This window comes from Octopus sinensis, linkage group LG9, assembly GCF_006345805.1.
Source record: "Octopus sinensis linkage group LG9, ASM634580v1, whole genome shotgun sequence".
NCBI classification, from domain to species: Eukaryota; Metazoa; Mollusca; class Cephalopoda; order Octopoda; family Octopodidae; genus Octopus; species Octopus sinensis.
In genome coordinates, this window is record NC_043005.1 from 90,455,887 (window position 1) to 90,468,307 (window position 12,421).

A 12,421-nucleotide genomic window follows, 5' to 3' on the forward strand; every position below is an offset into this window, starting at 1 on the left:
ATTAGGTGAGGCTTGGCAACAGAAATGGCATCTAGACATAAAAAATCTGCCTCAACAAATTCCATCAAATTCATTCAGGCATAGAAAAGTGGACATTTAAACATTGATGATGACGTTGTTGATGATGAGACTGGTGATGTTCATTACCAACCTGACTGAAACCGCCTCTGGCTCCGTAGTACAAATGTCTTGTTTTCATAAGTTCTGAATTAAAATCTTCCACCAAACCTTAGTCATAATTAATGTTCCTAACACTAGCTGAATGATAACTAAGTTCATCATCATCATCATTTAACGTCCGCTTTCCATGCTAACATGGCTTGGACAGTTTGACTGAGGGCTGGCGAACCAGATGGCTGCGCCAGGCTCCAATCTTGATCTGGCAGAGTTTCTACAGCTGGATGCCTTTCCTAATGCCAACCACTCTGAGAGTGTTGTGGGTGCTTTTTACGTGCCACTGACACGGGGGCCAGTCAGACGGTACTGGCAATGACCTCGATCGAATCTTTTTACACATGTCACCGGCACAGGTGCCAGTAAGGTGATGTTGGTAACGATCCCGCTCGAATGGTGCCCTTTTACGTGCCACTGGCATGGAAGCCAGTTGGCTGCTCTGATGTTACTAAATTCTTTGTTATATTTAAAATAACTGAGAGAAAAACAGAGCATCTCAAAATAAATACGGTAATGAAAGGGTTAAGCATTTTGTTTTTTGTGGAACATTCTTACATGACATTCTTCTTGTTTTTCTTTTTCTTTTAGGAACACCCAAATATTTTCCAGCCCATTCACATCACCATTCAAATGGCTTTGGCTAAAAATGCCACCTGTAAGATATGTCCAATACTAAGGACAAAGACCGTTTTAAAGAAGGTAAATATCTTTCTTGAAATTATCGTCTTCACTATATTTATATTTTTTTTTTACTCTTTTATGATCACATTTCTAAGGAAATAAATTCTTTTTTTTTTCTTTAATCTTTTACTTGTTTCAGCCATTCGTCTGTGCCCATGCTAGGGCACCACCTTGAAAAATTTTGAGTCAGATTAACTGACCTTGTACTTATTTTCTTTAAAGCCTGGTTCTTATTCCATCAGTTACTTTTGCTGAACCGCTAAGTTACATGGACATAAACACATCAATACCAGTTGTCGAGCAATGACAAGAGACAAACACAAACACATACATATGGGTTTCTTTCATTATTTTCCAAATTCATTAAAACAATGTATTTCAACAGAAATTTGGTAAAGGAAAAGTTAACCCTTTTGCTACCAACTGCCTAAGACTACCCCTGGTTTTATGATGCACACTGCCTGTTTTAAAGTGATCTTAATTAAAGCTTATAACGAAAATTTCATTTTAATTCATCACCAGCTTAATAATGACAGAATTCGTTTACTAAATTCATTATTTCCTAAATTATTTGAAACAAAGACAATGTGGTTTAACAAAAAAGTTAAAATAGGTTGTTTTGTCTCATAAACCCGGTGACCCTCTTGCAGGTTGGTCTCAAGAGTTAGAATTCTTTCCTTTTTAGTTTCGTACATCTATTCTATATTGTGTGTGTGTGTGTGTCAGTCACTGTCTTATCCATTTCCAATCTTCTGCGAAATTACGTTCGGGGACGAATTTTCGCAGAAGATTGGAAATGAATAACACCGCTCATAATATGATGAACGCACACACACACGGCCAGCTTCTTTCCGTTTCCGTCTACCAAACCAAACTCACAAGGAAGTCGACCTGATACTGTAAAAGATTTGGCGATCCTTCGGTATAAGTACACACGTGGCTTTGTTTACATTTGTGAAGATAATAGAAACCCTTTTCTCCCACCCCTAACCCTAACCCCCATATATAAAAAAAAAAACACTTTCTTGAAATGTATTCGGTACTTATACCGAAGACTTTTGTTTGGAGCAGCTTAAATAATGTAAACACTATCAATATGACGTACTTCATTTCTGTGCGTTATTAAACTCTGTGAAGCCGCGGTACCTCGTCCAGGCTAGATTCCAGCAAGACCTATTGTGTTTAAAAACACAGAATGTCACAAAGTTTGACGAAACGAAATCGCTCCATGTCACGCAGTGGGATTGAACCCAACATTACCTGGGTGGGAAGCGAACTTCCTCACTATGCAGCCATGTCTGTGCTTATATACAGTCACTGATAATTTTACATCTCCAACGACTGGCCACTTTAAAATTGTCTTGGTCGGGAAAAGAATGCGAACCATTGACCTCTGAACTGGTTAACTGTTGCTCTTACAACATCTGTTATACTACGGTGGGGAAATGGAATCTTGTGCTATAACCGATATCGGCACATTTCAGTATCAATAAAGGATATTTGGTGCAACTGTAACAAGTGATAGACTAGTTTGCATTGCTGTGATCTTAATTAACCTCACAGTAAAGACGTTAGAGTGTTTGATAGATTGCTTTGTGGGGGTAGTCGTTCGGGCTCTTTGCATTCTGGGTTCAAAATCTGCCGAGTTTTGGCGCTCAGCCTTTCCAAGGTCGGTGAAGTAATTTATTGTACTGGGGTCGATTCTTAAAACTTTCTTTCTGCCTGTCTATCAGTATCTCTCTTTCTCTCTATAAGAAATCGACTGGGGTCAGATTTCGAGAGGGATTCACCCTGCCACACCCAAAAGTTGTCCTGAGACACGTCGTTATGTCTCCACGGTTCTATCAAGTATTTGAAGGCCCAAGGCAAGGAGGCAAAAAGCAAGGCAATTAAACAAATTGTCCAGAAGTCTAAGGGAAACAACTCTTGCATATATTATTTTGAAGCCTGATATCGAGATTATTGGAGATAAAAGATTTATTGCTTTGGCGAGAGAGCTGGATCGTCATCAGCATCATTGTCATCATCATCGTTGTCATCTTTATTATCATGATTGAAACTTCCGCTAATTCTTTTGAATGATCACATCCCTACCCTATTAAACAAAAAAAAAAAGCGTTTGGAATATCAAGTCCATGATACACTATGTTTGAAACAAAAACATAGGGTGGGTGATCTTGCTTGAAATAATTTTAATCACAGGTCTCTCAAATCAGGGTCAACGTGGTTGCTGCTTGACCCACTAAAAATAGCAGCCAAATATCCCTTGAACGACACTGTTGTCCGAAAAAAAAGTTACGATGGAGGGGTAATGATGCAGGAAAATAAGATTGGATGGTCATGGTTGGAGTAATTTTCGTTATAGGTTTGTTCACTTACGTCTGATCTGGAGTTAAACATCGGCAATAGCGATCATCATCATCATCGTCATCACTGTCATTTACCATAGTCAATACTACACCACCATGTCGTCACTGCTACCACCACCACTATTTTCGGATCTTTTCGGTTTGAACGGCAGTTTTTTCTAGCGGTGTCATATGAAATTGTCACCCATAATTATGACCCTAGCATCGATCTATTGCATTTCAATCTCTTTTAGGGTTAGGGGTGGGGAGAAGGGTATCTTTTTTTTCTTCAGAAATGTAAATAAACCCAATCTGTTTCTTAAACGAGGGACATATTCATACGGCACAGAATGTTTTTTACCTCAATAGACGTCATTGATTGGTTGAAATTGCAGAATTGAAGAAAAAAAACAACAAATATCTTACAAACTATAGAATTTTCTGAATAAAGCCAAGAGAAAAAGATGTTTTATAAACTCATTCTACCAGTATATGAAGTTTAAAATTGTTTAGTTAGCTAGAAATTATGTTAAAAAACTGCCGTTCAAACCGAAAAGATCCCTATTTTCATCACTGCAATGATAACAACCACCACCACCACCACTCTCACCATCTTTATATTTATCACTGCTTGTGAAGGTGCATGGCTTAATGGATAGGGTATTCGGCTCATAATTGTGAGGACATGAGTTCAATTCCCAGAGGTGTGGTGTGTCCTTAAGCAAGCTACTTTTTTTTTTTTTTTGCTCCAGTCCACTCAGCTGGTAAAAGTGAGTTCTACCTGTATTTCAAAGGGCCAGTCCTGTCACATTCTGTGTCATGCTGAATGTCTCTGAGAACTATGTCATGGATTATGCATGTCTGTGGAGTGCTCAGCCACTTGCACGTTACCTTCATGAGCAGGATGTTCCTCTGAACGGATAGAGAGGAACACTCACCATCACAACCAACAGAGTGCCTCTTCAATCTACCACTACCACCACACTTCTGTCCTCACTTGGTCCAAGAACTATAAGGTGGCGAGCAGGCAGAAACGTTAGCACACCGGACGAAATGCTTAGTGGTATTTCATCTGCCATTACGCACTGAGTTCAAATCCCGCTGAGGTTAACTTTGCCTTTCATCCTTTCAGGGTCAATAAATCTAGTACCAGTTACACACTGGGGTCGATGTAATCGACTTAATCCATTTGTCTGTCCTTGTTTGTCCCCTCTGTGTTTAGCCCCTTGTGGGTAGTAAAGAAATAGGTATTTCGTCTGCCGTTACATTCTGAGTTTAAATTCCACCAAGGTCAACTTTGCCTTTCATCCTTTCAGGGTCGATAAATTAAGTACCAGTTACACACTGGGGTCGATATAATCGACTTAACCCCTTTGTCTGTCCTTGTTTGTTCCCTCTGTGTTTAGCCCCTTGTGGGCAGTGCAGAAATAAGAATGCAGTTGCTTCCGAGACTGCGTTGATACATACTTTCATTGAGGCAGAGAGCAGTTTTATTGAACATCCTTTGACATTTCAACTGGCCAGATTCAGCTTCTTACACCAACCATACAATGTCAATCTAAAAATAAAGAGTCACATCATTGATATCTCAAAGCTACAAGATAATACAGGATTAATTAACAATAGCATGAATGAATAAATATTGCATTTGACAAAGCACGTGTGTATGGGTGCACTTGCGTGCACCCACATACACACACACATCTGTCAAGATATTCACTCTTGCACACATGCTCTTTTACTTGCTTCAGTCATTTGACTGCGGCCATGCTGGAGCACCACCTTTAGTCGAGTAAATCGACACCGGGACTTATTCTTTGTAAGCCTAGTACTTATTCTATTGGTCTCTTTTGCCGAACCGATAAGTTACAGGGACGTAAACACAACAGCATCAGTTGCTAGTGGGGACAAACACAGACACATACATATATATAGTAGAAGACACTTGCCCAAGATGCCACTCCTGCACCTATGCATACATTATGTATATAATTTTTCCCAATTTATACTTCTTTATTTAAAAGACATTTAAATAATCAACAAAGACTTTTATTAAATATTTTTTAAAATTACATTAAAAAAATTTTTTGTACTTTGTCCTTCCAGATACCATTTGAACTTGAGTGCGGTGACGATGATAAATGTACAACAGATCTTAAAGTTTCTGCTTCGACAACTCTCAAGTATTTGCTGTATCAGAAGGAGGAGAAATTTGACATCAAAGTTGTTGTGTCTAACGGCAACAACCACGCTTATAATTCATTTGCTACTTTCGTTTTCCCCAAATATCTTCAGTACATTCAAGCCATCAAATATAAAGTGCAACCAGACTTTGAATGTTCAACAGATAGCTCAGCAGAAGAAGACATGGTTCGTTGTACTCTGGGCAATCCATTGCCTAAAAACACTGACAGCAATTTGCTTTAAAGTTCTCATCGACCGGAACAATTGATCAACCAGAAAATGCGATAAATATCAGTGTTAAAACAAAAAGTTTTGAAAAACCACAAGATTTGAAAAATAATAAAATTACTATTAAAATTCCTAACAGGATGAAGGCTTCTACAGAATTCTATGGGTAAGGTTTGCCTTTCCATTCTCTGCTTTTTTCTTTTGTTTTGTTTTCTGTCTTTCTTTTATCTTTACTTTTACTTGTTTCAGTCATTTGACTGCGGCAATGCTGGGGCATTGTCTTGCATTTTTAGTTGAATGAATCAACCCCTGGACTTATTTTTTAAGCCTGGTGTACTTATTCTGTCAGTCTCTTTGGCCAAACTGCTAAGTTATTGGGATGCAAACACACCAACATCAGTTGTCAAGCAGGCGGGGGTGGGGACAAAAAACAGACAGAAAGACACACACACGTAGATATTCATACATATATGTGTATGTTATATACATATATATATATATATTCACATATATATATGCACACACACATATATATATATATATACACACCAGGCCTTTTTCAGTTTCTGTCTACCAAATCTACTCACAAAGTATTCGTTGATCGAAGGCCATAGTAGAAAACTCTTGCCCAAGTGCCATGCAGTGTGACTGAACCCAGAACTATGTGGTTGGGAAGTAAGATTCTTACCACACAGTCACACCTGCACCTCTATCTATTTAAGCAATAGTAGCAGTAGTAGCAATAGCAGTAGTAGTAGTAGTAGTAGTTGGCACCCCGTGACCACCACCACTGCCAACCAGCTTCTGACTGCGTCAACTTACATTCAAAAACATTCTAGCTATGACAAAGCTGTGTTGTCAGAAAGTTTATTTCACATTTCTGATTCTAACCTTGATTTTCTTCTTTGAAACAAACAAAAAAAAGAACAGGAAGCAAAAAGCGAGTAGGTATCATTTGAGAACAATTTGGCTGTTATTTCTAACAGCTTGATCACATAGAGATTCCCCCTTTACTACAGTTCACTTCAGTTTACTTTCAGTGTGGAAAAAAATGGGATATAAATTAAGAACAGCTAAGATGCAATAATGATGAAATCTGGAGAGAAATGCCAATTCTTTGCTTCTAATTCTCTGATGTAGAAGAATGAGCCGAGGCAGACGTGGCCGTGTAGTTAAGAAGCTCACTTTGCAACCATGTGGTTTGAGGTTCAGTTCCACTGTGTAGCACCTTGGGCAAGTGTCTCATACTATAGCCCTGAGCCAACCAATGCCCTGGGAGTCAATTTGGTGGATGGAAACTGTGAGGAAGCTTGTGTGTGTGTGTTTTTGTTGTGTGTGTGTTTCCTCCCCTTCTATTGCATGGAAACTGGTATTGGTTTGTTTGTATCCCTGTAACATAGCACTTTAGCAAAAGGGACTGATAGAATAAGTATTGAGGTCAATTATTCAATTGAAATCCTTCCAGGCAGTCCTCCAGCATGGCCACAGTTCAATAACTGAAACTAATAAACAATTAAATGCCCGGGTAACAAGCCAGTTATTTTAAGAGAAGGATTTAGAAGATTCGACGGAGGTCATTGCCAGTACTGCCTGACTGGCCCCATGCCAGTGGCACGTAAAAGCACCCACTACACTCTCGGAGTGGTTGGCGTTAGGAAGGGCATCCAGCTGTAGAAATTCTGCCAGATCAAGATTGAAGCCTGGTGCAGCCATCTGGTTCACCAGCCCCCAGTCATTCGTCCAACCCATGCTAGTATGGAAAGCGGACGTTAAACGATGATGATGATGATGATTTAGTCAATTGGATATAACCTTGTACTTCACTGACAGCTATTTTACCGGCCCTGGAAGGATGAAAAGCAAAGCCGGCACCTATGGAATTTGATCTTAGAATTTGTTCCAATGGTAGAATGCCTGTCATGTTTACTGGAGATGTGGGTTCGAGTTTCAAGGGCATCCTTTGACTTCGCCTGGCACCTGTGCAGGTGACACGTAAAAAGCACCCACTACACTCACAGAGTGGTTGGCGTTAGGAAGGGCATCCAGCTGTAGAAACACTGCCAGATCAGACTGGAGCCTGGTGCAGCCTTCTGGCTTCCCAGATCCCCGGTCGAACTGTCCAACCCATGCTAGCATGAAGAACGGATGTTAAATGATGATGATGAAAAGCGTTTTTCAATCTAATATCTACATGCTATTCTTTATAGCTGTATGCAATGAGCTTCAAGAATCACTATTCCAAGACAAAAGAAAGATACATAACTGAATACCACAAAACAGCTCGTTCTGTCCTCTCTTGTTTCTATTAAGACATTATTTCGGCCTAGCTAAAGGCATCTGGAAAATGTAAAACTGCTGTCAGAGAAAAACTATTGTTCCACCGTGGGAACAGTTCTGTAGTAGTGTTAATTTAAATTTGGTTGTGGTGGATCGAATCCACTTCATGCATGCAAGATCCACTACACATTCTTTAATTGATTGCTTTATTTCATTTGTTGTTTTTACTTTGAACTAAATTGTTTGTGCTCATTACTTATAATAAAACCCAATTTTTGGTCTCCTTAGAAACTCAAACCCTGATCTGTTGACCTCTGAAACTAAAAACATAACAGTCACTCATGTGCTGGCTGTATACAACCATGGGCCAAGTCCTTTGTTTGGAGTTACATTAAACGTTACATTGCCAAGCCTCCTCAAAGAGAGACCTGATTTAATACAAAGAATATGCAAGGTAAGGCTTCCTTTCTCTGATCAGAGATTCTTGTTTATTTATTTGTTTATCATAGTTCGTATTTGTATTTGGTTTGCAAGATTCTTGATGTGAATTTATGTGTTGAAAAAAATATTACTGAACCTTGGGCGGGGCATTAAGCCAGTAATCATAAACACACTGGTTCGGTCCTTTATTGTTATTGTTATTTAATGGGTTAATTACTCCGTTAACCAATTTATCGGTCAGCCGTTTTTACTAGTTTTTCAAACTCATATGTTAAAACACTTTGGTCAAACAATTTAATCATTCAAATGTTCAGTATTGTTAATGTCGTCATTTCTTTTTTTGTCAAATAACTATTTCATCGGAGGCACAATGGCCCAGTGGTTAGGGCAGCGGACTCTCAGTCAGAGGATCGTGGTTTCAATTCCGGGCGTTGTGTGTGTTTATTGAGCGAAAACACCTAAAGCTCCACGAGGCTCCGGCAGGGGATGGTGGCGACCCCTGTTGTACTCTTTTGCCCCAACTTTCTTTCACTTTCTCTTCCTGTTTCTTGAGTAACGCTGCGATGGACTGGCATCCCTTCAAGTGGAGGGGAACTCATACGTCATAGAAACCGGGAAACCGGTCCCATGAGCCTGGCTAGGTTTGAAAGGGGTGCATAAAAAAAAATAAAGGATCTTTTCGGTTTGAACGGCAGTTTTTAACATAATTTCTAGGTAACTAAAAAATTTTAAACTTCGTATACTGGTAGAATGTGTTTATAAAACATCTTTTTCTCTTGGCTTCATTGAGAAAATTCTATAGTTAGTAAGATATTTGTTGTTTTTTTTTCTTCAATTTCTGCAATTTCAACCAATCAATAATGTCTATTGAGGTGAAAACATTCTGTGCTGTATGAATATGTCCCTCGTTTAAGAAATAGATTGGGTTTATTTACATTTGTGAAGAAAAAAGATACCCTTCCCCCCTCCCCTAACTCTAACTAACCCTAACCTTAAAATAGATTGAAATGCAATAGATCGATACTAGGGTCATAATTATGGGTGACAATTTCATATGACACCGCTAGAAAAAAACTGCCGTTCAAACCGAAAAGATCCAAAATAAATAAAACTATTTCATTGTATTGTTGCAATCTCTTGCTTCCCAACCACATGGTTCTGGGTTCAATCACACTGCATGGCACCATGACAAAAAAAGAAATAACAACACTAAGAATACTGAACATTTGAACAATTAATTGTTTGACCAAAGTGTTTTAACATATGAGTTTGAAAAACTAGTAAAAACGGCTGACCGATAAATTGGTTAACGGAGTAACTCACTCATTAACTAACAATAACAAAAAAGGACCGAATCAGTGTGTGTGTTTATTATTATCAGCATAATGCCCTTCCCAGTGAAACGAATCTGTGATGAAGCCTCTATGTGGTTGTTCTCATATTAGAAATAGCAGTCAGATATTCCTCAATTCACTCCCTATGATCTTTAAAAAGGAAGGATATATTGGAAAATATGATCTTAGATACACTATGCCTGGAAATTAAAAAAAAAATGACAATTGTTGTAGCTGGAACACTTGCTCAGTCAGAGCTGACCTGGGGTTAAATAATGATGACAGCAACAACAACAACAACCCTGATGAGAGAAGGTGACTCACATTCATTTAATCAATTACTACATGAGCTGTTGATTGATAGTTCAGTGTAGCCTAATTAAGAATGATGACTAATTAAGATTTTTTTTATTAACCCTGAAACCACTTCAACAGTCACAACGTAAATTTTTTGTGTTTTAAAAAAATATATCAATGTTGCATGATGTGATAAGATAAGATTTAGTAGGTGTAGTTATTCTACCAAATATATACGTTTTTATTTTATTTTGCAATTTACTTAATCATCAGTATATTATTGTTAATATTTCTATTATATGTAATTTTCTAGATGGTGTAATTTAATTGTTCATTTTGAATTGATAAAAGGTGCTTTTGGATGTTTTTGTAAAAAACACTTTCCTCAGGAACCATGGAATGGAACTGAACTCAAAACTGTGTAGTTGGGAAGTGAGCTACTTAGCCATGCACCTCTGCCTGTGCATCACTGTCTCACTATATCTAACAGCACACCCATAACTACAACATTTATGCAAAAAGTCTTATTACAAAAACCGCATCTCCTATCTGAGGTCTATATATAGATCACTAAGATCAGATTATATATATACAGTATCTGTGTCTTAATATATATAAACCTTTATCTTATCACATCAAGTAAACATTGATATATTTTTAAACACAAAGGCAATGGCATGACTATTGAAACGGTTTCAATTTTGTTTTAATGTCTTCCTCTCTGTGCTTGCATGGGTCAGATGGAATTGGTTGAGGCAGCCTTTCTACAGCTGGATGCCCTTCCTGTCACCAACTCTCGCCTGTTTCCAAGTAAAGGTTATATTTCTCCATGGCCAGACATGTTTTGCATGGAAAACTAGAAATGAACAAAGCTGCTTGTATAACGAGGGGGATTGTTTACAATCATCACATGAGGTCAAGACAAAAGTACACAGACACAGATGCAGACATATACATGCTACACGCACACACACACATACATATATATATTTATATATATGCTTTTATTCTTTTACTTGTTTCAGTCATTTTGACTGCGGCTATGCTGGAGCACCACCTTTAGTCAAGCAAATTGATCCCAAGACTTATTCTTTGTAAGCCTAGTACTTATTCTATCGGTCTCTTTTGCCAAACCGCTAAGTAACAGGAATGTAAACACACTGGCATCAGTGTGTCAAGCAATGTTGGTGGAGGAGGTGACACACAAACATATGCACATGCGTACATACATACACACACACACATATATATATATATATATATATATATACAATGAGCTTCGTTCAGTTTCCATCTACCAAATCCACTCACAAGGCATTGGTCAGCAAGAGGTTATAGTAGAAAACACTTGCCCAAGGTGCCATGCAGTGGGACTGAACTCGGAACTATGTAGTTGGTTAGCAAGCTATTTACCACACAGCCACACCTGCACCTATATATATATATTGTTGCTATTATGTTAAACTGTCGTATGTCCAAATTTGGCCAAATGTTTTTTTTTTCCAATATTTATTTTTGCCTGCAATAACTGGTTATTTTGGTCAAACTATTGTATCTCCAGTTGCCTCAGATCCCAAGATATCAAAAGTTGTCAAAGTGTAGTACAATGGTTTTGCTATGGAATGGCAAAACTATTTTTTCGGTTTCTGAAAAAGCAACATCTTGGACTTACGACACTTTTGCATAATAGCACCAATATATATATATATATATATATATATATTATATATATATATATATATATTATATATATATATATATATATATATATATATATATATAAGTCATTGGATTGTGGCCAAATTGGGGCATCACCTTGAAGGGCTTTGGTTGAAAGGACTCAACCACAGTACAGATATTTCTGATAAACCTGGTACTTATTCTATCAATTTTTAATGCTGAACTGTTAAGTTATGGGGATGTAAACAAACCAACACCGTATGTGAAGCAGTGGGAAGGGGACGAACACAATGACACACAGACATAGATATAATAATACACACACACACACACACAACAGGATTCTTTCAGTTTCTGTTTACCAGATCCACTCAAGGCTTTGATTGGTCTGAATGTGTTGGAGAACATTTCCTTGCTTCCACAGCATGGGACTGAATCCAAAACCATGTGGTTGGGAAGCTGACTTCTTAACCACACATCCATGGTTTCAGGATCAATAAAAAGAAATTTCAAAGAGTCATCAGCTTTACTCTGTGGGTTCAAATCATATCAAGGTTTACATTGGTTATTGGTCTTCATTCTAAATACTTTAAAAGCAAATTTTTGTATGTTTGTTTTGTTGACAAGAACATGGAAGCAGGGGAAACAACTCCAGTGTTAGTTGCCATTCTGTATAGCTCTCCAGTAGAAAAACGGTATAAAAGGTGCTTGAAATGGAACTATCAGTGGGGACCGCTTTGAAATGAGGCCAAGGTGAATCACAAAATTGCTTTGAAG

General features: G+C 38.0%; 2 protein-coding genes across 3 annotated transcripts in view; both read left to right on the forward strand.

Moving 5' to 3' along the window:
• The window catches only part of LOC115215377 (integrin alpha-4-like), a 205,572-nt gene extending 199,910 nt beyond the window's left edge, over window positions 1-5,662 (forward strand). The window contains exons 14-15 of the mRNA XM_029784535.2: window positions 763-873; window positions 5,310-5,662. Coding sequence (XP_029640395.1) covers window positions 763-873; window positions 5,310-5,630 — 432 coding nt within the window. The 3' untranslated portion in view covers window positions 5,631-5,662. The remainder of the gene's footprint in view (window positions 1-762; window positions 874-5,309) is intronic.
• The window catches only part of LOC115215378, a 34,972-nt gene continuing 28,199 nt past the window's right edge, over window positions 5,649-12,421 (forward strand). For both annotated transcript variants that reach the window (XR_005000738.1, XM_029784536.1), the window contains exons 1-2: window positions 5,649-5,781; window positions 8,181-8,346. Coding sequence is in view for 1 of the 2 variants with exons in the window: in XM_029784536.1 (XP_029640396.1) it covers window positions 5,756-5,781; window positions 8,181-8,346 (192 nt within the window). In the remaining variant the exon portion in view is untranslated. The remainder of the gene's footprint in view (window positions 5,782-8,180; window positions 8,347-12,421) is intronic.